Source organism: Camelina sativa, chromosome 10 (assembly GCF_030686135.1).
Source record: "Camelina sativa cultivar CO46 ecotype springtype chromosome 10, ASM3068613v1".
Taxonomy (NCBI): Eukaryota; Viridiplantae; Streptophyta; class Magnoliopsida; order Brassicales; family Brassicaceae; genus Camelina; species Camelina sativa.
In genome coordinates, this window is record NC_141889.1 from 25,124,130 (window position 1) to 25,148,524 (window position 24,395).

Sequence of the window (24,395 nt, forward strand, 5' to 3'; positions counted from 1 at the left end):
GAGCATGTGCTCGGAAATCGGGAGCATGTGCTCCTGGGTCTAAAATTAGCTTTTCTGCTCCAATTCAACTCCTTTCTGCTCCGATTGCTCCTGCTGTTCCAATCCTTGCTTTTAGCTTCCTAGCCTCTTATTATAACCTGAAAAGGACTCAAACAACTACAAAACTATCAAATAAACGGGATCAAAGTGAGTCAAAACCGTAACATATCAACTCCCCCGGACTTAGATCTTTGTTTGTCCTTAAACAAACTCAAACCAAGCGCCAAGAGAGCCAAGGTGGAAACTCGCAAAAATCTCAGAAACCGTGAGTAGACCATGACCTGCAAACCACATGTGTTAGAACAAGCTATACCGATTCTCACCAAAAACTTCTCCAGCAAACATCTCCAAAACCAGAACCATAATTGGCAATCAAACCCAGAAAAAGATCACTTTCCAGACAAAGACTCTTTACATTCAATTAAAATTGGCGTGAGCTTCTCATTAAGGGCATTAAGCTAGTGAAATCGAGGCTTGGTAGATAAAAGGCTGTTTTAATGGTGGAGCTATAGAGTGTTTAGAGGTTACCATTACTTCAAGAGATGCAGGATATCACACAAAATGGTAAGGGAGAGTGGACTCATTGATGTCCACAACCTCTAATCACTCTCCTCTTCTTATCTTCTCAAACTCAGCCTCTCTTTTCTCCTCAGGGTACAACGCATGCTCGGGGGTGTGTAACACTAGCTCTGGTCCCTTTCCATCATCCTTAAACGTTTTTTTTTTTTTTTTTTTTTTTTTTTTTTTTTAGACATATGAAGGATGATGGGGGATCTTCTTCTGATATTGCCCCTGGAGCATGCGGACCGTATCCTAGGCTCTCTCTCTGCTCAAAACAACTCGCGGACTCGGATGTATATAATTTCGGAGCAGGTGCTCGATGGGTTGGAGCACGTGCTCTGTCCGTCCGGCTCTTTCCTCTTTGGTTCTCCAGCAAGAGCGAGTTAGAGATTGTGTCAGTCCTGCTCTCCCCGACCGTTTTGCACATAGCTGCACAGAATGAGAAAACAAAAATACAAGTGCAAGTGGTTTGAAAGGAGGTTAGGCTCGGGGTGGGTACTAACTTAAAATGAGCTAGCTATTTAGGATCAGCAAGATTGGCAAAATGAATAAGAAGTCCTGAATATGTGACACGTTCCCTATCCTAATGCCCAAAACGAGAAGAATTAAAATCCGGTTAGGTTCCAATAAAGTAGAGTCTAAGTCTTTCCGGTGAAACCTTAATGGGATGAAGCTTTTCTGGCCAGGAGAAGGGTCCGAATGTGAAGAGGTATTAGCTCGTCTCTGTACTCTTAGTTCTGCAACAATAGTCACTAGGAAAAACGGTCAAACTCACAAATGGTTAAAAACATCACAGATTTCGGTCCTAATTCCCACAAGTTTTGGTTCGACTCACATGCCAAACTGACTCAATAAAAATAAAAATAAAGAAAACAAATGTCATAGGTGACCCTCCCCCGGACTTACTTCACACCGTCTCCGGTGTGAAAATAAGCCAAAGAGAGACCTAGACAAGAAGAAAAATAAAGATAACAATAAAAATGAAAATAAAATAAAGCGGATAGGACAATGATGGTGTGTGTAACCGCGATCAGGCGTCGGAATCGTCTGGGCTCTCGCTCTCCGAACAGGCAAGGCGCCGCCTCCGACGTGGTGGTCTCACCGAAAAGAGAAGAAACAAATCCTAAAAAGAAAAAGAAAAACTCAGCAATATATACCTGGTGGGTTGCCTCCCATCCAGCGCTTGTTTTAAGTCATTAGCTTGACTCGAAAGCTCCTTAGGCAGTAGGAGGATCGCCTAGGGCGACGGTTTCACCCCTTGCATGCTCAGAGACAGCAAGATACGGCTTCAGCCTCTGTCCATTCACCACAAATTCTCCTCTTTTTGTGTCCAGCAACACAACAGCCCCATATGGTCTAATCTCCTTGATGGTGAAGGGTCCGGACCATCGTGATCTTAGCTTTCCGGGAAACAGTTTCAGCCTAGAGTTGAACAACAAGACTTGATCATTAGGAGCAAAGGTCCTAGTGAGGATCCGCTTGTCATGGTAGGCTTTGGTACGCTCCTTGTAGAGTTTTGAGTCTTAATCTCCCGGTTAGAGATCTCAACTTGGCCGCTTGTTTGTGGGTGGTAGGGGGTGGCGACCTTGTGCCTCACTCCATTCTTCTTGAGAAGACTCTCAAAGACCTTGTTAATGAAATGCGATCCACCATCGCTAATGACTACCCGTGGGACACCAAACCGTGGGAAAATAACCGACTTGAACATCTTGAGCACGGTCTTTGCATCATTATTGGGGCTGGCCAAAGCTTCTACCCACTTGGACACGTAATCGACAGCCACCAATATGTACTCATTGCCGAATGAGTTCGGGAAAGGTCCCATGAAGTCAATTCCCCAAACATCAAATACCTCAACCTCCAAGATGAAATTCTAAGGCATCTCATTCGTCCTGCTGATGTTCCCTTGTCTCTGACATGTGTCGCAAGTAGACACGAACCGCTGCGCATCTCTGAACATGGTAGGCCACCAATAACCCGCTTGAAGAGCTTTGGACACGGTTTTGAAAGTAGCAAAGTGTCCAGCAGAGGGTGAGCTATGGCAATGAAACAAGACTCCAGGAATCTCCTCCTCAGTCACACACCTCCTGAAAACACCATCCGAGCAATGCCTATAGAGGTAAGGCTCGTCCCAAAAATATCGCCTTATGTCTTTCAGGAACTTCTTCTTCTTGTTCCCCACAAACTCAGTAGGTTCTTTCTCTGCTGCTAGGTAGTTTGCATACTCTCCAAACCAGAGAAAACTCGGCTGTTTGTTGGTATCGATTGCCTTGCACGGGGTTTTCGGAGCATGTGCTCCCAGGCGGAGCATGTGCTCGGCGGGATCAAAGATGCCGATCGAGTAAACATGTTCTTCAGGAAGGCTATCATCCAAGGGTAGCTCTTCTTCTATCCTCATTCTTGACAAGTGATCTGCAACTCCGTTCTCAATACCCTTCTTGTCTTTAATCTCCAAGTCAAACTCTTGAAGCAACAAAATCCAACGGAGTAGCCTTGGTTTTGCATCCTTCTTGGTCAGTAGATACATCAATGCTGCATGATCAGTGTGAACAACCACTTTGGAACCAACAAGGTATGATCGGAACTTCTCAAATGCAAACACAACCGCTAAAAGTTCTTTCTCGGTTGTAGCGTACTTGCACTGAGCCTCATCCAAGGTGCGGTTGGCATAGTATATCACGTGCAGCTTCTTGTCTTTTCTCTGTCCCAGAACCGCTCCCACGGCATAATCACTCGCATCAGTCATGACCTCAAAGGGAAGGTCCCAATCAGGCGGTTGCACAATCAGAGCGCTAACCAAAGCTCCTTTGATCGTGTGAAAGGCTTCCAAGCAAGAAGAATCGAAATCAAACTTCACTTCCTTACACAACAGCTGGGTAAGTGGTCTTGCTATCTTGGAGAAATCCTTAATGAACCGTCTGTAGAAACCGGCATGGCCAAGGAAACTGCGGATCCTTTTTACCGAATTAGGCGGTTGTAAACTCATCATCACCTCAACCTTGGCTTTGTCAACCTCAATCCCCTTTTCAGAAATCTTGTGTCCCAGCACTATCCCATCTCTGACCATGAAGTGGCATTTCTCCCAATTCAGCACCAGATGTTTGTCTTCACACCGCTGCAACACCCTGCACAAATTAGACAAACAAACGGAAAAGGAGCTCCCATAGACGGAGAAATCGTCCATGAAAACTTCCATTATATCCTCAATCAGGTCAGTGAAAATGGACATCATGCATCGTTGGAAGGTCGCTGGTGCATTGCACAAGCCAAACGGCATTCTGCGGTAAGCAAAGGTGCCGTAAGGACATGTGAATGTGGTCTTCTCTTGATCGTCGGGATGGATTGGGATCTGAAAGAAACCTGAATAGCCATCTAAGAAACAGTAGTAAGGATGGTTAGCCAATCTCTCAAGCATTTGATCAATAAACGGCAAAGGAAAATGATCCTTACGGGTCGCAGCATTAAGTTTTCTATAGTCTATGCACATGCGATGTCCCGTAACTGTCCTAGTAGGAATCAACTCATCCTTATCATTCTTAACCACTGTAATTCCACCTTTCTTAGGGACTACATGAACTGGACTAATCCAGGAACTATCAGAAATAGCATAAATTACACTCGCATCTAGAAGTTTCATTATCTCTTTCTTAACAACATCCTTTAGATTCGGGTTCAACCTCCTCTGATGTTCTACCGAAGTCATTGATTCATCTTCTAGATGTATCCTATGCATGCAAAGATCTGGTGAGATTCCTGGGATGTCATCTAGTGAATACGCTAGAGCCTTTCTATACTTCCTAAGTTCACAAAGGAGCAAAGCGGTCTCTACATTGTTTAGTTCAGAGTTCACTATCATGGGGTATGTAGAGTTAGGACCTAGGAACGCGCACCTTAGCCCGGCTGGAAGTGGTTTTAGCTCTACCTTTGGAGCTCTTAACTCGCTCCAAGGACCGTCCGCTGACTTTACCGGAGCATGTGCTCCGGAATCCGGAGCAGGTGCTCCCTCGGCGGATTCCTCCTCTGATTGGTTCTCATCGTCTAGGCTAGCGTAAGCTACCAGTTGCTGGAACCGTGTACCTGCATCCAAAATGCGTGTAAAACCATCAGCTTCCTCATTCAAGAATCTATACTTACCCTCTGCCTTTGTCAAGGCAACCTCCAACGGGTCGAGAGTGAGAACTTCATCGGTAACCTCATGTGCAACCTCTGAACCATCATCAACCACAAAAGTCTGACCATCTATCATAGGTTTCTTGAGCAGCTTATTCATCTCAAACCTTGCAATCATATCCCCCAGCTGGAGATCGATCGCTCCCCCTTGCACATCTATAATCGCACCAGCCGTGCATAAGAATGATCTACCTAAGATCAGGGGGTCACATGGTTCTTCTTCAAGTTCCAGAACCACAAAGTCTGCTGGGATAAGCGTGTCCCCTATCTGGACATGTAAATCCTCCAACACTCCTATGGGGCGCTTGGTGGATCTATCCGCGAGTACTAACGAAATCCGTGTAGACTTGAACTTCGTGTATCCCAGCCTTTTAGCCACTGAATATGGCATAAGGTTCACACTGGAACCTAGATCACAGAGGGAGTTTGCAAAAATCGTTTTACCGATTCTCACGGATAAGACAAATCGTCCTGGATCATCTCTCTTCTTTAGCACTTTGTTTTGCAGCACAGCACTGCACTCTCTTGAAACCATCATCACGTTCTCTTCCTCTGACACTCTCCCAGAAACTAACCCTTTCACATATCTCTTCAAAGCAGGTATCATCTGAACAGCATCAGCTAGGGGTAGTTTTACCGTCAATTCTCTCAACATCTCCTTGCACTTTGCATCCTCCAAATCCTTGCGAGATTTCTTAGGAGGAACAGGGTAAGGAACCCTAGGGGTGTACACGCGTGCAGGAGGTACCTCAGTAGGAACGATCTGATCGGGAGTCGGGAGCACGTGCTCGCTGGGTGGGAGTCTCAGCAGCATGTTGAGGAAGGTATTCTTCAGCAATACCCTTCCCCTTGTCAAGCCTAGCGGATGGTGCTTCTCTAGGGGGTAACTTCTTTCCTCCCCTTAGCTCAATCGCATTGACATACTCGTTCCGCGGGTTTGCTTCCTCTTTTCTGGGCAGAGTCCCAGGAGTTCTTTTCACGGCTTCAGCAGTCTGTGCAACCTGAACATCAAGCTTCTTCACATGTGACATTACTGCCTCATACTTCCCATTAAGGTCATTGTACATGGTATCGACCTTAGCGTTGATTTCCACTGAAGCTTTTTGTTGATTCACCAAGAGTTGTTGCATCATGTTTTTCAGCTCATCCTGAGAGCTGCTAGCAGATGAAGATCCCAACTGCTGGTTGGTGAAAGGCGGTGCTTGCTGAGCGCTTGTATATGCCTGCTGGTTCCCCCCTTGGAAACGGTTTTGAGTGGGCACAAACTGTTTGCCTTGGAAGTTGTTTGAGAAGGTTTTCTGATAACCCATCTGATTCTGAGCTCCTTGTTGCGGATACACCTGATCCTGAGGATTCTCCACGTTGGTGCTTCTATAGGACAAATTCGGATGGCTTCTGTAGTTCGGGTTGAAACGCCTGTTCTGCACAAAACCTTGCCCACTGACATTATTAACCTCCATCGTTTCATCCTCTCCATCACAAATCTCTTGAGCTAGCGGCATGTCTCCGGTCTCATCGACAAAATGGACAGTTTTCTGGCTCCCCTTCAGAAGAAGGTTCACCTTGGCTGTCAACTCGTCAATCTTTTGCGTATCGACACTGTTGACCTTCACGGACCTGTCATACTCAGGAGCCTTGTTGCTGGAGCTTGCAGCTAGGTTCTCAATCAACTGATATGCTCCTTCCTTAGACTTTGTCATAAAATCCCCATTGCTGGCCGAGTTGAGAGCGTTTCTGTAGTCCCAGTTAACTCCATCATAGAAAATGCCCAGAATCTGTTCATCACTGAATCCATGGTGCGGACACTCTCTACGGTACTCTTTGTACCTCTCCCAAGCCTCGCAGAAGGCTTCTCCAGTGTGCTGTTGGAACGATGAAATCTTGTTCCTCAGGGCAGCGGTCTTAGCCTTGGTGTAGAAATGGTCCAGAAACGCCGATCTACACGCTCCCATGATGTCAGAGACCCAGGTGGCATGACTTCAGCCAACGTGAAGCTCTATCCGCAAGAGAGAAGGGAAAGAGCTTGCACTTCAGAAAGTCTGGCGGTATCCCATTTGAACCAGTGGTGCTACATATCTCCTCAAAATTCTCGATGTGGTCCATCGGAATCTCAGCTGGGAGACCGTGAAATAGGTGCTACTTCACTAGAGAGATCATCTGTGGCTTGATCTCAAAATCTTGTCTCTGGATGGTGGGAGGAACAATCGCCGCTCGGTTGGTGTAGAACACATGCGGGTTGTCCTTGTCCCCAATGGACGGTTGTGGCGGTGCGGCTCTTTCGTGTTGAGCACGGAGCAACTGCCCCAACTGTTGTCGAAGTTGCTGCAACTCGGCAGCCATATCCTCATTGTTTCTGTTGTCACCCATGTTGACGGATTGAAACTTTATGTTCTTACGGTTTGTTCTTTCTGCCAAAGAGAGCTCTGCGGCTGACAAAGCAACTAGTTCTTCGGTGTTGTTTCGTCTTGTAGATCTTCTTGATATGCACCTGAAACACACGCAAAGAAGAAGCAGAAAGACAAATCAGTAAGGTCTTAGTCTAGTAATTTCGCCGAAAACCAAAGGTAAAAATTTGGTCCCCGGCAACGGCGCCAAAAACTTGATACACAGAGTTTTTAAACCCTATTTCCTACTGCAAGTGCACAGCAAAGAAGTAGTACTTAGGGGTCGAATCCCACAAAGACCAAGTTTTACTCTATGGTTCTATTGGTTCAATTTCAAGCTAAGACAATTCAAAGTTGGGTTTGTTTGGTAACAGTAACGCGATTAAAATGGTATAAAAAGGCAATAAGCAAAACACTAGATCAGGGGTAATTCTCGGGAATTTCAGAGATAGCAACTAAACAACTATTCAGGGCATAGATTAAGTACCAGTCTAGAACTCAAACATAAATATAAACTGATCCACTGTCGTGGTATCAATAACTCTATCTGATCGATTCTGTGCGGAAACGCGGAGCACGTGCTCAGACATCCGGAGCACATGCTCGGCGGTCCATAAACCCTAAACTGTCGTTTGAGCCCAGAATCGCAGACAAGCATTAAAGAACATGAATGATAAGTTCACAAATCACCTACACATCAACTTTCGCAGGTCTAGGATAATTTGCCCACTAATGTCTTTTCTAGCAACCTATTACACTTTTGATGAATAGATAAACCTAGAATCATAGATTGGGTGATCAAATCAACCTAAGCATTAAGTCTAACAATAGTGAAGACAATCGATTATATAAAGCCCTATTTGTGTTCTGTTGCTAACCCATGAAACCCCTAATCTAGCAAAGAACACTACTCAGACATAGAGAAATGAATAGCCAACATAGATGAGAAATTCAATAGCATAAAAAATATAAAAATCACAAGGGTTCAGAATCGCTTCTCTAACGTAGCCGCTCTTCCTCTCCCTCACAAAACGTCGCTCCCCCAAAAACCAAAAGAAAAAAAGGTAAGTATCTCTCTCCTAAAACCCTAGGTTAAGTAGCATACAAGTAGAGAAAAATAAGGAAAGATTCCAAATTCAAATCTCACTATTAAAAAGCGATCTCAGCCCTCTTTCTCTCACAAAGGATCGCCTAAAATAAGGGGAATTAGGCAGGGAATCAGCGCCTAGATGCTTGCCACGTGTCGTCATGAAACCGTAGAGTTGGGAGCATGTGCTCGGAAATCGGGAGCATGTGCTCCTGGGTCTAAAATCAGCTTTTCTGCTCCAATTCAACTCCTTTCTGCTCCGATTGCTCCTGCTGTTCCAATCCTTGCTTTTAGCTTCCTAGCCTCTTATTATAACCTGAAAAGGACTCAAACAACTACAAAACTATCAAATAAACGGGGTCAAAGTGAGTCAAAACCGTAACATATCAGAGGCCAAAGACCTTGTCTTGCTCTTTTCTCTCGTTGAGGATGGCCGGATCGATTGTACTTGGCCGAAGCATCTCAAGTTCGGGCCATAGTGACCTAAACTTCCCAAAATGCTTTGTGAACTCCAAGTCTTCTTGGTGGAGACTGTTAATCGCCTTCTTGACTTCAAATACTCGAGTCAAGTTGGTCACATTCCCATAGACATTCGCAAGCGTCTCCCACAACTCCTTAGCCGTCTTGCAGTACGAGTACGCTTCAAGGATTGGTGCGTCCAGCGAGTTTTGGAGAATGGCAAGCACAGTCTGATCTTCTTGGAACCACTTGACTTCCTTTTCGAGATCAGCCTCCTTGTCTTCTTTACCGTCCTCTTTGGTGGCTTTCTTGGGGAGTTGGTCCGTCTCAACATGGATCCATAAGCCCCGACCACTAAGTGCGGTCTTTGTGGTTCTTTTCCACAACAAATAATTTGCTCCTTTGAGCACCACTGGAGTAGCAATCGGTTTGTTGTTATCCATTGTCACAGATTTGAGAATAAGAGAGTATAATCGATAGAATAGTGGCGAGTATGAGTAGAGTAGCGAGTAGAGAGTATAAGAGAATTATAGATTAGCAAGTATAACATAGAATAGAAGTATTAGGAGTAAGTTTAGAGAATTGTGGATCGAATAACTTACTCTGATACCATGTTAGCTTAAGTGGAAGTAGAGAACTAATAATGAGAAATGTGGGTTAGGTCGGCAAAGAGAATGAAGAGAATACTTGATTCCATAAGTATATTTGTTACAATGTGGCTAAGAGCCTTTAAATAGTGAAGACAGCTAGGGCTACTTCCTTACATGAGACATTCTAGGCGATAGGGACATAAGGTAAGAGAAAACTAGTCCCAAGGGTGAAAGCGACCTGTCCTGGTCCCCCCAAGTGGACTCAAGACCCGTGACCTCCGTCCTTCTTCTCTTCTAACGGCTAGAATGCTGTTCTCGATCCTTCTCTTGGGCTTTATGTGATAAGGCCTCATTTCCTACATGTAATACTAGTGAGACTCGGCCTTGTTCCTCATACGTACGGACGTCCGTACATGTGACCGTACGGACACTACCAAGTTCATGATTGATTATGGTCAATACTTCCACTATATCTCAAATCTTTTTTTTTTGTTTTGTTTTTTTTTGTGTTTTTTTTTGTTATTGTTGTTGTATGGTTTAAAAAAATCAATTCAAATATCATTGTAAAAGTTTAATTTTAAATTTTAATATTAGAGTTTGTATGATATGTATATCTTACATTGTTTTTTTTTTAATGTTTTAAAAGGTTTATTATCTCATTGTTTGTTTTAGATTAGCATCTTATTACATCATTATTTTCATCCTTTTCTACAATATTCACCACACAATAAGGTCATGAAATTGAAATGATCCATATGTAATTCTCTATTATGTACTCCGGTTATCTCACATATTCAACATGCATCATTTTTAATAATTTAGAAAGAACAATATAATATTTAAAGATCAATATAATTATCCATTTATTAAGTCTATTTTGTTTTGCAAAGTCTATCAACTCTATTTATAAAGTTTTTTTTTTCTGATCCAATAGATAAATATGCAAAAATCAATATAATATTTATTTTATTTATGATTTATGGTTTTTGAAAAAAAAAAGAACTTAATTAAAAAATTGGTCTTTCTGATTTAATCAAAATGAAAAATGATCCCAAAAAGAAATCATGTTTAACTAGAAATGAATTATATAAAAAAATATAATTAAAAAAAACCATTTAAGTAAATTCTTGACCATAATATTATTACTTAATTGACCATAAAATATAAAAAATATATATATAATTAAGAAAAAACAATCATAATATAAAAGGGTATAGTTATTAAGAAATATTGACAATTTTTCCTTTTTATTATATATGATTCTCATTAATGAAGAAAGAGAGAGTGAAAAAAATAACTAAAAATGAACTTCTAATCCTAGCCTAGTTATATTATATATAGTTCTCTATAAAAAATACTTCTCTATAAATCTCTCACTCACTTTCATACGTCTTCATCATCTTTAATTTTTGTTTTCACGAAAGCCAAAGTTTGTCTCCGCAATCGACAAAGATGAGATCTTTACCTTCTTCTTCTTCTTACCCACTCGTCGCTTTGAGCAATAGACTTGAAACCCTCTTTAGGAAAGCAGAACAGCTTTCGGTTCTGTGTCAAATTGAGGTCTGCGTTATCTATTATGGACCTCAAGGAGAACTTAAAACGTGGCCTCACGAGATAGAGAAAGTAAGAGATATGTGTGTGCGGTACAGTCGGCTAAACGAATCCTTGAGAAGCAAAAAACGCGTTAATCTTTCTGAGTTCCTCAAGGACAAGGACAAGGGTTTGGAGAATCCGAACAAGAGGAGGAAGACGTCGTCTCCGAAGAAGAATGTGGATGTATTGAAGTATCCAATCTCTGATCACTACTCTCCCGACCAAATCCCTCAATTGATTCAGTCCTTGCAACTCAATATCTCTACATTCCAACGAAGGCTTCGATTTCTTGAGTCGCAAGAGAAACACAAACTACTCGATCATCATCATCAGAGTTTAGCATCATCCTCCTCTCTCACGACCCATTCTTTGAACCCTAGCCTGCATCAGAGTTTAGCATCATCGTCCTCTCTCACGACCCAATCTTTGAACCCTAGCCAGCAGTTCTCCCTATTTGTGTATAACCATGGAGACAATACTCTCTCTCAGATCCCAGTCTCTGCATCAAATCTCAACAATCAGGATTTCTCAGCGCTACTTCAAGGATCTCAGTTGAATAATGAACACAACATGTATTAATTTGCAAAAAACCTTATGTACTTTTTGTTTAGGAACATCTCGTTTTGTTAGCTCTGTAAGAATCTTATTATGTGTTTTAGCCAAATCGCAATCATATGCATCTGCTTCCTCCTGTCCTATGCCCAACTCTTCATTAGTATCTTCATTTGACATTGAAGAAACAAAGTATCTGTAGGAGTTACACATTGTCACGGGATGTACCTGAAGGATTTCAGATGAAGCGGGAAGTGTCAAGTTGATCCGCCAGCACAACACCTTGAAGACAATGCGATACATCGAGCGTGGAGTTGTCGAGCATGGGCGAAAAAGGTGTCAGGCTAAAAAGGTGTTCGTTGGAAGCTACAAGCAAGTGGAGTGTTGAAGTTAACATAATGATGGGGTTTCTCCTATGACTCATTGGACAAAGAGAGGTTCTTGAAAAACATGGTGCATAGGAGGATTTGCTGGATAAAGAAGAGTATGTGAAGATTGTTGCTGCATATAAAAGAGAAGCAGCTCACATCCTTGTTCGGTTACCACTTTTATAGAGAGAAAAGTGTGTGTGTTTAGATCTAAGCAAGAAGAACAATATTGCTTGAGGGTTTCATTGGTGAGTGAATAAAGAGAGAGCATAGCTGTTGCTGTGCAGGTAAGGTTGGGTAGATTAGGATTGTTTCAGTGGCAAACCAACTGTTTTGGTGTTGCATAAAACTGATCAAACAAGCTTGTAAGAAAGTTGTTTGAGAAATTCTTAATAAAGCACAGTTTACTGGTATCTTGGTGTTCTTGTAGTAGTATTCAAGGTTCTAGTTATTTCAATTGGTATCAGAGCGGGAAACCGATCTGAGGCTGTCGTCTCTACACATGTTAGATCCTAAGTTATGGAACCAAATACTGATGGTACGGGTACAAGTAAGAACATCATGCTGGATACTAAGAGATATGGGTATTGGAAAGTTCGAATGACACAACTCATCAGAGGCCAAGGAGAAGATGCATGGACAGCCGTAGAAGAAGGATGCGAACCTCCGTTTGATACAACAGAAGAGGGAGTTAAGATTCCAAAACCTAAAGCCAGATGGACGATTGACGAGAAGAATCTGTCAAAATTCAATGCAAGAGCCATGAATGCCAATTTCTCTGGTGTGGATGAAGATGAGTTCAAACTCATTCAAGGATGCAAGTATGCAAAACAAGCCTGGGATATTCTCCAACAATCTCATGAAGGAACGTCAAGTGTTAAGAGAACGAGACTTGATATGTTAGCTACTCAGTTTGAGTGTCTGAAGATGGCTCCAGATGAAACAATAGTGAAGTTTAGCTCAAAGCTCAATGCCATAGCGAATGAAGCTGAAGTTCTTGGAAAGACCTACAAGGATCAAAAACTGGTGAAGAAACTGTTGAGATGTCTTCCAGCCAAATTTGCTGCTCACAAGGCTGTAATGAGGGTAGCTGGGAACACTGAGTCAATGACTTTTTCTGAATTGGCCGGGTTACTAAAATCTGAAGAAATGGAAGCTGATGAAGACAAAGTCAAACCATCTAAAAGCGTTGCGTTTCATGCCGATCAAAAACCTGATCAGTTTCAAGAAATCAAAGATAGCATGTCCTTGTTGGCCAGAAATTTTGGTAAAGCTTTAAAAAGGGTTAAGAGAAACAACAACAGAGACACACGACGTTGGAGTAATACAGAAGGAGACAAACCAGGTGGTAGATCATCAAAACCAGATGCTGACTACTCTGGTAAGAGAAAGGAGATTCAGTGCTATGAATATGGAGGGTATGGTCATATCAAACCTGAATGTCCCGTAACCAAACGGAATGAATTAAAGTGTCTTGAGTGCAAAGGCATGGGACACACAAAGTTTGAATGTCCTAACAAAACCAAGTCAAAAGAGAAATCCGTATTGAGCTTCAGTGACTCTGAGTCTGATGAGGAAGGGGAAGATCTGCTCAACTTTGTTGCTTTTACAGTTAGTGGAGATAATGTTCAGATAGGTGCTGAGTCTGATTCAGAGAGTGACGAAGAAATCAATCCTAAAGAGGAATACAGAATTCTGTATGACAGTTGGGTACAACTAAGCAAGGATAAGCTTAAGCTTATTCAAGAAAAGCTTACATTGGAATCTAAACTTGAAACAACCTATGAAGATGCAACGGAAAAGGTTAACCATACTCCACTCAAGGCTAATGATCAAACAACTGAAGAACTTCTTCAGAAACTGAGCAACCTTCAAGAAGAGTATTACAAAGAAAAGGGAAGAGCCATAGTACTTGAAAAGGAGTTGAATGAGAAACACAAGCAGATCAGGATGCTGAACAGTGGGATTAAGGATCTAGACAAGATTTTGTCCATGGGAAGAATAGATGCCACACACAGAGGTCTAGGGTATCAAAGAAATACTGGAACCTCAAGTGATATGATAGTTCAACCTGTGAACTTCGTGAGTGCCAATCACTTAGAAAAGGAAGCAGGTATATCTACTAACTTGAAGAAAAAATTTTCAGTGATAAAGAAATCAGAGGAAAGGCAGAACCATCCGTTGAAGGACCATCACAGGAGGGTCATAAGGAGAAGAACCTATGGGTGTGATCACTGTGGTGGCAATCATCAAAGAAAACACTGTTACAGTTTCAGAAAGAAGATCAATCTGTTGTGGAATCTCAATAAGTGTTACTTGGAGCCAGGGAAGTTCTGCTCCGTGTGGATCTCAAAGAAAGATTTGTATAGTGATCTGCTTACAGAAAGATCAGACTTCAACCTAATGAAGATGTATGAAGAAGATGATGAGATCTACATAAGTTGCAATCTAAAGGCTTTCAATGTTGTTTCTAGAGAAGACACAACCGAGAATATCAACTTAAGATGTAATCTAAGCTTGATACAACTTGGAGAGGATGACGAAGAAGCCAATGTAGCCCACACATCTACAGGCTCATCTGAAGGCGACTCGTGGTACTTTGATAGTGGATGCTCAAGACATATGACAGGAGATCAATCAGCATTAGACGAATTTGCACCTATTCTAGGTGGAAAAGTCACTTTTGGTGATGGAGGAAAAGGTCAAATCAAAGGAAAAGGGGTGATTGACAGATCCGACCAACCTCAACTAGCAAATGTGTATTTTGTTGATGGACTTCGTGCAAATCTAATCAGCATAAGCCAGTTATGTGATGATGGACTTAAAGTCACATTCACAAAAACGGAATGCGGTGCATATGATGAAAACGGAAACAAAGTTCTAGCTGGAGTTCGTTCAGGAAACAAATGTTATATGTGGAAAGAGTCAGAGATGTGTCTATCCGCTACAGTCTCTAAACTTGATCTATGACATCGACGGCTTGGTCACATCAGCACTCAGAGTTTAGTCAAGATAGTAAAGGCTAACGTTGTCAGAGGTATACCAAAGCTTGATGGAAAATCTGATGTAGTCTGCGATGCCTGCAGTAAAGGAAAACAAATCAAGGTACAACACAAGAAAGTCGCTGATACTAGTTCAAAACGAATTCTGGAGTTGATACACATGGATCTTATGGGGCCAGTACAAACCGAGAGCTTGAATGGAAAAAGGTACACCTTTGTACTTGCTGATGATTTTTCTAGATTCACTTGGGTCAGATTTTTAAGAGAAAAATCAGAAGCTGTTGAGAGCTTCAAGATACTGGCTCTGCAACTTCAGACTGAAAAGGGACCTATAGTTCAAATCAGAAGTGACCACGGTGGTGAGTTCCAGAATGAAGAATTTGAGCAATTCTGCAACTCTCAAGGGATACGACATCAATACTCTGCACCAAGGACACCACAACAAAATGGGATTGTTGAAAGGAAGAACAGAACTCTTCAAGAAATGGCAATAGCCATGATTCACGGCAACAATGTGTCACCAAGGTTTTGGGCTGAAGCAATAAACACTGCTTGTTACATCATCAATCGTGTCTATGTGAAACCAAAAACCAACACCACTCCTTACGAAATTTGGAAAGGGAAAACTCCGAATCTGTGCTACTTCCACACGTTTGGGTGTATTTGTTACATTTTGAATGATAAAGATCACCTGGGTAAGTTTGACTCAAGGAGTGATGAAGGTATTTTTTTGGGATATGCTAAAAATAGTATGGCTTACAAGGTATACAACAAACGTCTCAAGAGAGTTGAAGAATCTGTTAATGTTGTATTTGATGATAGATCACCTACTAAAGAATTCCCTGTAGCTCAGGATGATGAAGATCTGCCAACTCTTTATCTAGAGAAAGTTGAAAAGGATCAGGAAGAATAAACAAGGGCTACTCAAGGACCAGCTGTGGAATCAAGGTTAACATCTTTGCAAGTTCCTAAGAATCACTCAGAATCGGATGTGATTGGCAACCTCGAAGGTCAAAGACAAACAAGAGGAGTTCAGATTAACTTTCGAGAAATGTTACAACATTCTTGTTTTGTCTCAACACTGGAACCATCTGACATCTTTGCAGCCTTAGAAGATGAGTTTTGGTTTGCTGCGTGTCATGAAGAGATTAATCAGTTTGTTAGGCATGATGTGTGTGATCTTGTTCCAAGACCTCCACAAGTAAATGTTGTTGGTACTAAGTGGATCTTCAAGAACAAGATTGATGAGGATGGAAATGTTACACGAAATCGAGCAAGACTAGTTGCTCAAGGTTACTCTCAAGTTGAAGGAGTTGACTTTGATGAAACCTTTGCTCCTGTAGCACGTCTTGAATCCATTCGTTTACTTCTGGGGATGACCTGTCTTCTGAACATTAAGGTGTTTCAAATGGATGTGAAGAGTGCATTTCTAAATGGGATTATCCAAGAAGAAGTTTATGTCACTCAGCCAAAGGGCTTTGAAGACCCAAAATTTCCGAATCATGTGTACAAACTCAAGAAGGCTCTGTATGGATTGAAGCAAGCACCACGAGCATGGTATGAGCGTCTCACTGTGTTCCTTCTTGAAAATGGGTTTAAAAGAGGCAGTGTAGACAAGAATTTGTTTATCTATGAAGAAGGTTCAAATATCCTTATTGTTCAGATCTATGTGGATGATATTGTGTTTGGAAGCACTAATCCAAAACTTGTGAAGACCTTTGTCAAAGGAATGACTAAGGAATTTGAGATGAGCATGGTTGGTGAGATGAACTACTTTCTGGGATTACAAATCAAACAAAGTGATAGTGGGATTCACATCTCTCAATCAACATATGCAAAGAGCTTAATTCAAAGATTCGGAATGCAAACGAGCAAGTCATCCAGGACCCCTATGAGCTCAACAAGAAAGCTGTCGAAGGACTCAACTGGTCAAAACGTTGACGAAAAGCTCTACAGAGCTATGATTGGCAGTCTTCTCTATCTCACTGCTACTCGGCCCGATTTGTGCTTCAGTGTTGGTGTATGTGCTCGATATCAGGCTGATCCAAGGATGTCTCATCTGAATGCTGTCAAAAGGATCATCAAATATGTCAAGGGAACAACTGATCGAGGTCTGTTTTACTCTAAGTAAACTAACTCGAATCTTACAGGTTTCTGTGATTCTGATTGGGCAGGAAGTCTTGATGATCGACGAAGCACATCTGGAGGTTGTTTCTTCCTTGGGAATAATCTCATCGCCTGACACAACAAGAAGCAAAGTTGTGTGACTATGTCTACTGCAGAGGCTGAATACATTGCCATGGGGAGTTGCTGTACTCAACTCATGTGGATGAAACAAATGCTGTTTGATTATGGTATTGTATCCTCAACCCTCTTAGTTTACTGTGATAATGAAAGTGCAATCAATATCTCTAAGAATCCTGTTCAACACTCTCGCACTAAGCACATAGACATTAGGCATCACTTTATCCGTGAACTGGTTTAAAACAAGGTAATTGAGATCTCTCATGTGTCCTCAGATAAACAACTTGCTGATATCTTTACCAAACCTTTGGATTTGAACACCTTCGCACATCTTCAAACTTCAATTGGGTTGTGTGATCACTAATGTGTTTATATGTCTGAGCCTCATGCTGTAGGTTCTCGGTACAGGATTGCACAGCTCTTTGTTTTGCTTTTTATCTATGCATAATTAAAACCTCTGTTTTGGCAAGTCCTTTCAGAAAAACAGCTGCTCATCATGCTCTCCCTACAACGTTTCCAAAAAGGATGGATGAAGCAAAAAAAAAAAAAAAAAAAAAGAAGAAAAAAAAAGAAAAAAAAAAGAAAAAAAAACTCAAAAGTGTATGAGTCGACAGGAAAGGGGTTGATGTTCTTTTCTCTTCTTCTTGATTTTTTTTTTAAAAAAAGGTACAACTCTGTGTATATCTGTATTTATGTTGTTTCTTCATTACATCAATCCATCAACCCCCCTCGCCATGAATTTGGCTTCACATCATGAGGATCTGTTCCGGTTGAGTATGATGAGTGTAGTCTAGTCTGTTGAGATCATTGAGTATGTTTTACATCTCTTTGAGCTAAGCAACTGCTAGTTTTTTTCATCTACTAATATCACAGCAGCTGTGCAACTCTTACTTGGCAATCTGTCTGTTTGACCTCAGCCATAGGACTCAGGTGTGGTATCCTCATCCTTTTGTTTGTTTGTTGTATATGTTATTTTGTCAGACATTTATCATATATATATATATGTGTATATGTACTATAATATTAAAAAAAAAACATTTTACTTTGTCTGAGGATGCTCTTGATGAGATTTCATATTTCTTGTTATCACAACTTTGTGTAAAACATTGATAACAAAGAATGTGTTTTTATCTCATTATGCTATGTGTGTAAGCACTGTTGCCTTTGTGTGGGTTTTGGTTTATGTGTTTGGGCCCAGTTTGTCGTTTGACCTGAAACTCTTTTCGGGCCCATGAACAAATCTCACATGTGTGTTAAGTGTCGTAGGTGGCTACCTATTTGGGAGACTGTCCTAAACCTAATTCATTTCTCTTTGTGCCGCTTTCGCCTTGTCTCTTTGTTGTCCACATCTCCTTTTTTTCGCTCCTAAAACCTTCCTCACATTCAGATCTCTTCACTCATTGATCATGGACCACGACAACCCACCTTCTTCGACTCTTGGTGCTGAGAACTCCACTCCTGCTGCTGAACAATCTTCCGCTGCTCCTGTTCTTTTTTCAGCAGACCCTCCACTTGTTCTAAAGACCGAACCTGGAGTCTCTCAACCTAAGAAGACCAAGCGTAAGCCTCCTCCTCTTCCTCCTAGCAAACGTTCCTGTGTTCGTGCATCTGGATCCAAAGGAAAGTCTAAGCCATTGCCCGCTCCAACTCGTCGCATGCCTCGTCGTAGGTCTACTCGCTCGTCCACTCACGATGACCTTGAAGATGTCACTGACACTTCACTTCCAAAGCCTAATCTCACTGCAGAGGATGTTGCAGAAGTTCCTCTACCGACGTACCTCTCTCGCTATGTTGCAAATCGCCGTCTCACTGCTGCTCGTGATCGGAACTACCCTAAACTGAAGTTTCCGTCCTCAGATCCCTACTCATCTCAGTTCTTCTCCGAACTCACCATGCGTCGTTTTCAGACTATCTCAGATCGCCCCTTTAATGAGATGGGCTTCCTTGCTGCTGATAACCCTCACGGTGGTGATGCATACAAAATCCTGTCGGATTTTGGTATTCTGCCTACGATTACTGAAGTTGATTCGTTTGTTGGGGCTGTTGTCAAAGAGTTCTATGCCAACCTGGCTGAAGCTGAAACAGAGGGGATCAACACACTCAAAGTTTATGTCCGTGGATCCATGTATGAGTTCTCTCCATCTCTCATCAATGCCATGTATTAGCTTCCCAATGAGTCGTACCCTTTGAATGCGACTCAGATCCAAGTTCTTGACAGTCTTGATGAGATTGTCACTCTCCTCACTGATGGTCGGATTCGTACTTGGGAGCTTCACAACAAAAAGGAGATGGGCGATACGGTGGCGATGCTTCAGAAGATCTGTTGTCAGAACTGGATGCCCACAATGAACCCCAGCTTTATGTCTGCTGAGCGGTCTATACTCCTCTTCATGATTCTCAAAGGCCATCGCTTTAACTTTGGGAAATTGGTCTTTGATGAAATTTGTGCCTGCAGCTCCGTGGTCGTGAATGTTTCCTCCAATGTTCGTCTCATTCTTCCCAATCTCATCGATCAGCTCCTGCGTCTCCAACGCATTGTTCCTGCTCTCTCCGGTGATGTTACCTCTGCTGCACCTGTTAAGTTCAAGATTGAGCCGAAGGAGCTTCTCTCCTCTCAGACTCCACTCACTCTTCTGTCGGATATTCGCCACTTGCATGACTTCACCAAACTCATGATGGAACGTCTTGTAGGTAAGTCTCTCTCCTCTTCCACTTTCTCTGATCATTTCTCTCTAGTTTTTATATGAGTTTGTGCACTCAAGTAGGGGGAGATTACCTTGATATCGTTTATTCTGAGGGTGAGGGTGATCCTGAAGATGAGGAAGACGGTGATGAAACCGAGAGTGGCTGAACAAATTCGTGTATGCTCTCTAACGGTTATGTATTGCATTTACAATTGCAGAACTCTGATTTTTTTTAGTTCTACTCGGCTATGTATTGAACCTTTGAACCTTATGCTGCTCTGAAGTATTTCAGTTATCTTAATGCCTTGTGGTTCAGTTTTGGGTTTTCTGTTCAGTTTGCATCACTAACTTGTTATAGGAAGCTTGAGGCACACACTCAGATAAAAAGAGGGAGATTGAAGAAACAGAGTATCTGTAGGAGTTACACACTGTCACGGGATGTACCTGAAGGATTTCAGACAAAGCGGGAAGTGTCAAGTTGATCCGCCAGCACAACACCTTGAAGACAATGCGATACATCGAGCGTGGAGTTGTCGAGCATGGGCGAAAAAGGTGTCAGGCTAAAAAGGTGTTCGTTGGAAGCTACAAGCAAGTGGAGTGTTGAAGTCAACATAATGATGGGGTTTCTCCTATGACTCATTGGACAAAGAGAGGTTCTTGAAGGACATGGTGCATAGGAGGATTTGCTGGATAAAGAAGAGTATGTGCAGATTGTTGCTGCATATAAAAGAGAAGCAGCTCACATCTTTGTTCGGTTACCACTTTTATAGAGAGAAAAGTGTGTGTGTTTAGATCTAAGCAAGAAAAACAATATTGCTTGAGGGTTTCATTGGTGAGTGAATAAAGAGAGAGCATAGCTGTCGCTATGCAGGTAAGGTTGGGTAGATTAGGATTGTTTCAGTGGCAAACCAGCTGTTTTGGTGTTGCATAAAACTGATCAAACAAGCTTGTAAGAAAGTTGTTTGAGAAATTCTTAATAAAGCTCAGTTTACTGGTATCTTGGTGTTCTTGTAGTAGTATTCAAGGTTCTAGTTATTTCAGGCATCTCTTCAGATTTTGAGCAACCCGCAAATTTTGTATCTGAGTTGTTCCTACAGATCCTATAAACAATAGAGAATCCATATTAGATATAGAGACAGACTACAAGATATGAATGACGTAGCAAGTATGGAAAGGATACAAAACAGCTACAAGCACAAAGTCCAAATGTGATGAACATCAGAAAGATGAAAAAACTCCATCTGCTTATACAATTGACATTCAGTTACAAGTACCAGATGAATTCACTGTAAGGATTTTCAAAAAATGTTGGATAAATTATATAAGAAACTTATCAGAAAATAAGAAGTTCTAATAAACTCGTTTTTAACTTTGATACAAGTGAGACGAATACAAAGTTAAAACAAATTTGTACACTCCAACAAGATTAACGACAATATGTAACACACTGGAAATTGCTAAAAAAACAACATAGCATGTAACAAACAGAATAATCAACAAGAATGAAGTATTATCATCGTGAGGGGGTACAATGAAAAATTAGCCAGAACAGTGTGTAGCAGTACAAAGACATTGTCCAGTAAAATTGGCCACATTCATACCAAGTTATGATCACATGAAAAAGTAAAAGAAAACACGTAATAACAAAAACATCTGTAAATTGCATTAAAACAAGTACATATTCAATATGAAATAATATAACATACCATCTGGAGCTCTCGTCAATTGATCCTACAACAGAAGCAGGTATCCGTGGCCATTTAAAGCAATCATCACATCGAACCCAGGCACTCTCTGAGGAAGAGCTATCCTCAATAGTACCGTCCACAACCATTTCCCCAAGGTTCACATCTGATGATATGGCACCATTAATGGCACTGGTTTTCCCAATATCTAGAAGGCGGAAAGCTAACAACTCTAGAAGGCGAATGCGACAAAGGAGACGTAAGACAGTGATACAGATGCTCTAGCTAAGTCTGGGAACTTGTCTGCTTCCCAGTTTGATTGCCATTCGTCTACACGGATTGAAGCTGAAGTTGAAGCCGATGCAAGAAGATATGCTAGCATCTGGTAACATCGAAAATCACTTTAACACTTAAGAATTTAACGGGAACGAAGTTGAATTCAAATTCAAGGGATTATAAGCCTAGACGAACTAAAATTTAATGGATCACTAGAGTGGTAACATCAATGATATGTCACTACACATAGACGAATACTGAAGTATGTACATAAATCAGATACAATTAGCTCAAATGATGAAACCAGTCATATCTTTGGTTATATACTTTGAGACTTCAAGTATCTTGAGATGAAATATCATAATGTCTTTTGTAATCTTCTTTTGTAAACTATTTGACTGATTTAAAAGCACAAAGGTTTCTAATCACAGAGAGGCAGAAGGAACATACTTGATCAAGACCAAATTCCAAGAAATGCCGCAGGTTATCTCCGGATGCTAGTAGATAACAGGTATACAAGATCACATATCATAAAACCTGAGTAGACAAAACCAATCACATTCGCAGCCAAACAGAACCTGCAACCCAAAATGCAAAGAAAAACACAAGAATAAATCAACTCTAGAAAACATTTACAGGAAAGTTTAGCAGTTTAAAAAGTAATCCAAAGAGAAACTATTATAAGGTTAAGCTAGACCAAGTCAATAGATAACCACATTAGCTCTAAACGACTTCCGTGGCTAATTTCATCAGAAAGCTTCAAAATTTCAAACAGAGATTTAAACCAAATCAGAGTACGTAATCTAGCCAAATATTTTTGACCTCGAATGAAAATCAAAACCTAAACTTAGTCTAATTCCTGGTCAGTGGATAACTTTATCAGCTTAACCGGCTAACATAAACCAAATCTAGCCAAAACTATGCGACGTCAGATGAACATCAAACCTTAAGTTAGTCATATTCCTGGATAACTTCATAAGCTTAAACGACTTGTATGGCTAAGAAGAGCTTCAATTTCCACACAGTGAATAAACCAACTCAGAATCATCTAGCCAAATATACTTGACACTCCGATAAAAATCAAACCTTGGAAAACTTCATTAGCAACTGCAAATTGCACACACAAATTAGACGAGTGAGATCAGACTTATCTAGCAAGTAACACATTAGAAACTGGTACTAATATAATAGCCTTCCCTTTAGGTTCTTAAGCCATGTACATTCCTACACTTAGGGGGGTGATAATAGCCTTGCCTTAGGTTGCATATATATATATATATATATATATATATATCTAATTCAAAACAACATTGAATTGTAAATGAGTTGATTCTCAACTGGAGCATGAAAACCAGGTGTTCAAGTTACACAGTGAGACCTCTACAAAACCAGAGATACAAAAGTTGAAACCTTTTCTCCTAAACAAATAATAATCTAGTATCGAAAGCTAGATTCCTGAAACTTGGATGACAACAGCTTTGACTATAAAGTTGCATATATGATATATCTAAATTCAAAACAACTTGGTGATTAACAACAATGTTCAATTACCAATGATCATAAATTGAGTTAAAAGCTGTTGGCTTTCCCACCTAAAAAGTATTGGATAGAAATGAGTTGATGAGTCTCAACTGGAGCATGAAAATGAGATAGGTCTTCTTAGGGAGAGATATAAATCTGATCCAGAAGCTTACCAAAAGTTCGGAGAACGGTGAATCACAAGGTAGAAGGCGAAAGAGATAAGAATATCACCTCGGAGCAAAGGATTCGGTGGTGGTCGATAATTATGAATTAACAGAGAGAAGGGTGTAAGAAAATATTATTATTCTATTAACGTTCATGTGCGGCTGTATGCCTTACATATATAATAAAAGTGCAAATCCGGTTTACATAGATACCGGTTAATTAGGGAAAATGAAATACTAAACCAAAGTAATAGTAAAACCAAATAAAGAATAAAACAGTGGAGAAGAGATGCTTGAGAGACGTGTGATTCCTATCACAATACTCCCCTCTTCAAAGAATTCTTGTCCTCAAGAATCAAATGCAGGGTATTTGCTAACAAAATCCTGATAATATTCCCAGGTAGCTTGATCTCGAGATTTTCCTTTCCATTGAACAAGAATCTTAGTGACTGCTTTGTTATGCCGCTGTACTGTTTTACGGTCAAGAATGAATTCGGGTTCCTTTGCAACACCCACGTCCATCATAAATTGAGGCAAGGAAGGAGCAGATGTAGGAGGGTTAGGACAAAGTTTCAGCTGACTAACATGAAACACATCATGTATGGTGGTTCCACGTGGTAGAGCAAGTTTGTAAGCAACATTTCCTACACGGTCAATCACACGAAAAGGGCCATAGAAGCAAGGTGAGAGCTTGTGAAGTACCTGCTTGGTTTTGAGAGAATTATGTCGGTAGGGTTGGAGTTTGAGATAGACATGATCTCCGATAGTGAATTCCCTAAATGACCGGCGAGAATCTGTTTGTTGTTTCATTTTGTTTTGTGCTCTGAGTATGTGAAACTTTAGCATGTTAATGATTTCTTCCCTTTGTTGAAGGTTCCGATCAACGACGGCAGAAGAACTTTCCGCCTGGCAAGTAAGGCAAGTGCACTAGAGGTGGCTGGCCGTAGATAACCTCAAAAGGAGAGCAGCGAATAGCACTGTGATATGTAGTGTTGTACCACCACTCAGCTAAAGGT

The 24,395-nt window shown here is 41.2% G+C and overlaps 2 protein-coding genes, 1 long non-coding RNA gene, 1 other non-coding gene and 1 pseudogene across 4 annotated transcripts; 3 read left to right on the forward strand and 2 right to left on the reverse strand.

Annotated features, from left to right (window-relative positions):
* Positions 1–6,558: 6,558 nt before the first annotated feature.
* Positions 6,559–6,665, forward strand: LOC147937325 (small nucleolar RNA R71). The gene has a single exon (XR_015569778.1). It is a non-coding gene; the product is annotated as a small nucleolar RNA R71 (small nucleolar RNA).
* A 4,056-nt stretch (positions 6,666–10,721) lies between these two features.
* Positions 10,722–11,462, forward strand: LOC104774034 (agamous-like MADS-box protein AGL75 pseudogene; annotated as a pseudogene).
* Positions 11,463–12,322: 860 nt separating this feature from the next.
* Positions 12,323–14,773, forward strand: LOC147937326 (uncharacterized). Its single transcript, XM_087468747.1, has one exon. The coding sequence runs from the start codon at positions 12,323–12,325 to the stop codon at positions 14,771–14,773; it is 2,451 nt and encodes an 816-aa protein (XP_087324873.1).
* Positions 14,774–20,701: 5,928 nt separating this feature from the next.
* Positions 20,702–22,306, reverse strand: LOC147937327 (uncharacterized). Its single transcript, XR_015568111.1, has 3 exons — positions 22,145–22,306; positions 21,440–21,800; positions 20,702–20,833 (listed from the first exon to the last, which is right to left on the reverse strand). It is a non-coding gene; the product is annotated as an uncharacterized LOC147937327 (long non-coding RNA).
* A 1,421-nt stretch (positions 22,307–23,727) lies between these two features.
* On the reverse strand, positions 23,728–24,189 carry LOC147937328 (uncharacterized). The gene has a single exon (XM_087468748.1). The coding sequence runs from the start codon at positions 24,187–24,189 to the stop codon at positions 23,728–23,730; it is 462 nt and encodes a 153-aa protein (XP_087324874.1).
* Between the last annotated feature and the right edge of the window lie 206 nt (positions 24,190–24,395).

What these genes read in the sequence shown, in the direction of transcription:
- LOC147937326 (XM_087468747.1), top strand. Translation starts at nt 12,323, where the DNA reads ATGGAACCAAATACTGATGGTACGGGTACAAGTAAGAACATCATGCTG.
- LOC147937328 (XM_087468748.1), bottom strand. Translation starts at nt 24,189, where the DNA reads ATGAAACAACAAACAGATTCTCGCCGGTCATTTAGGGAATTCACTATC.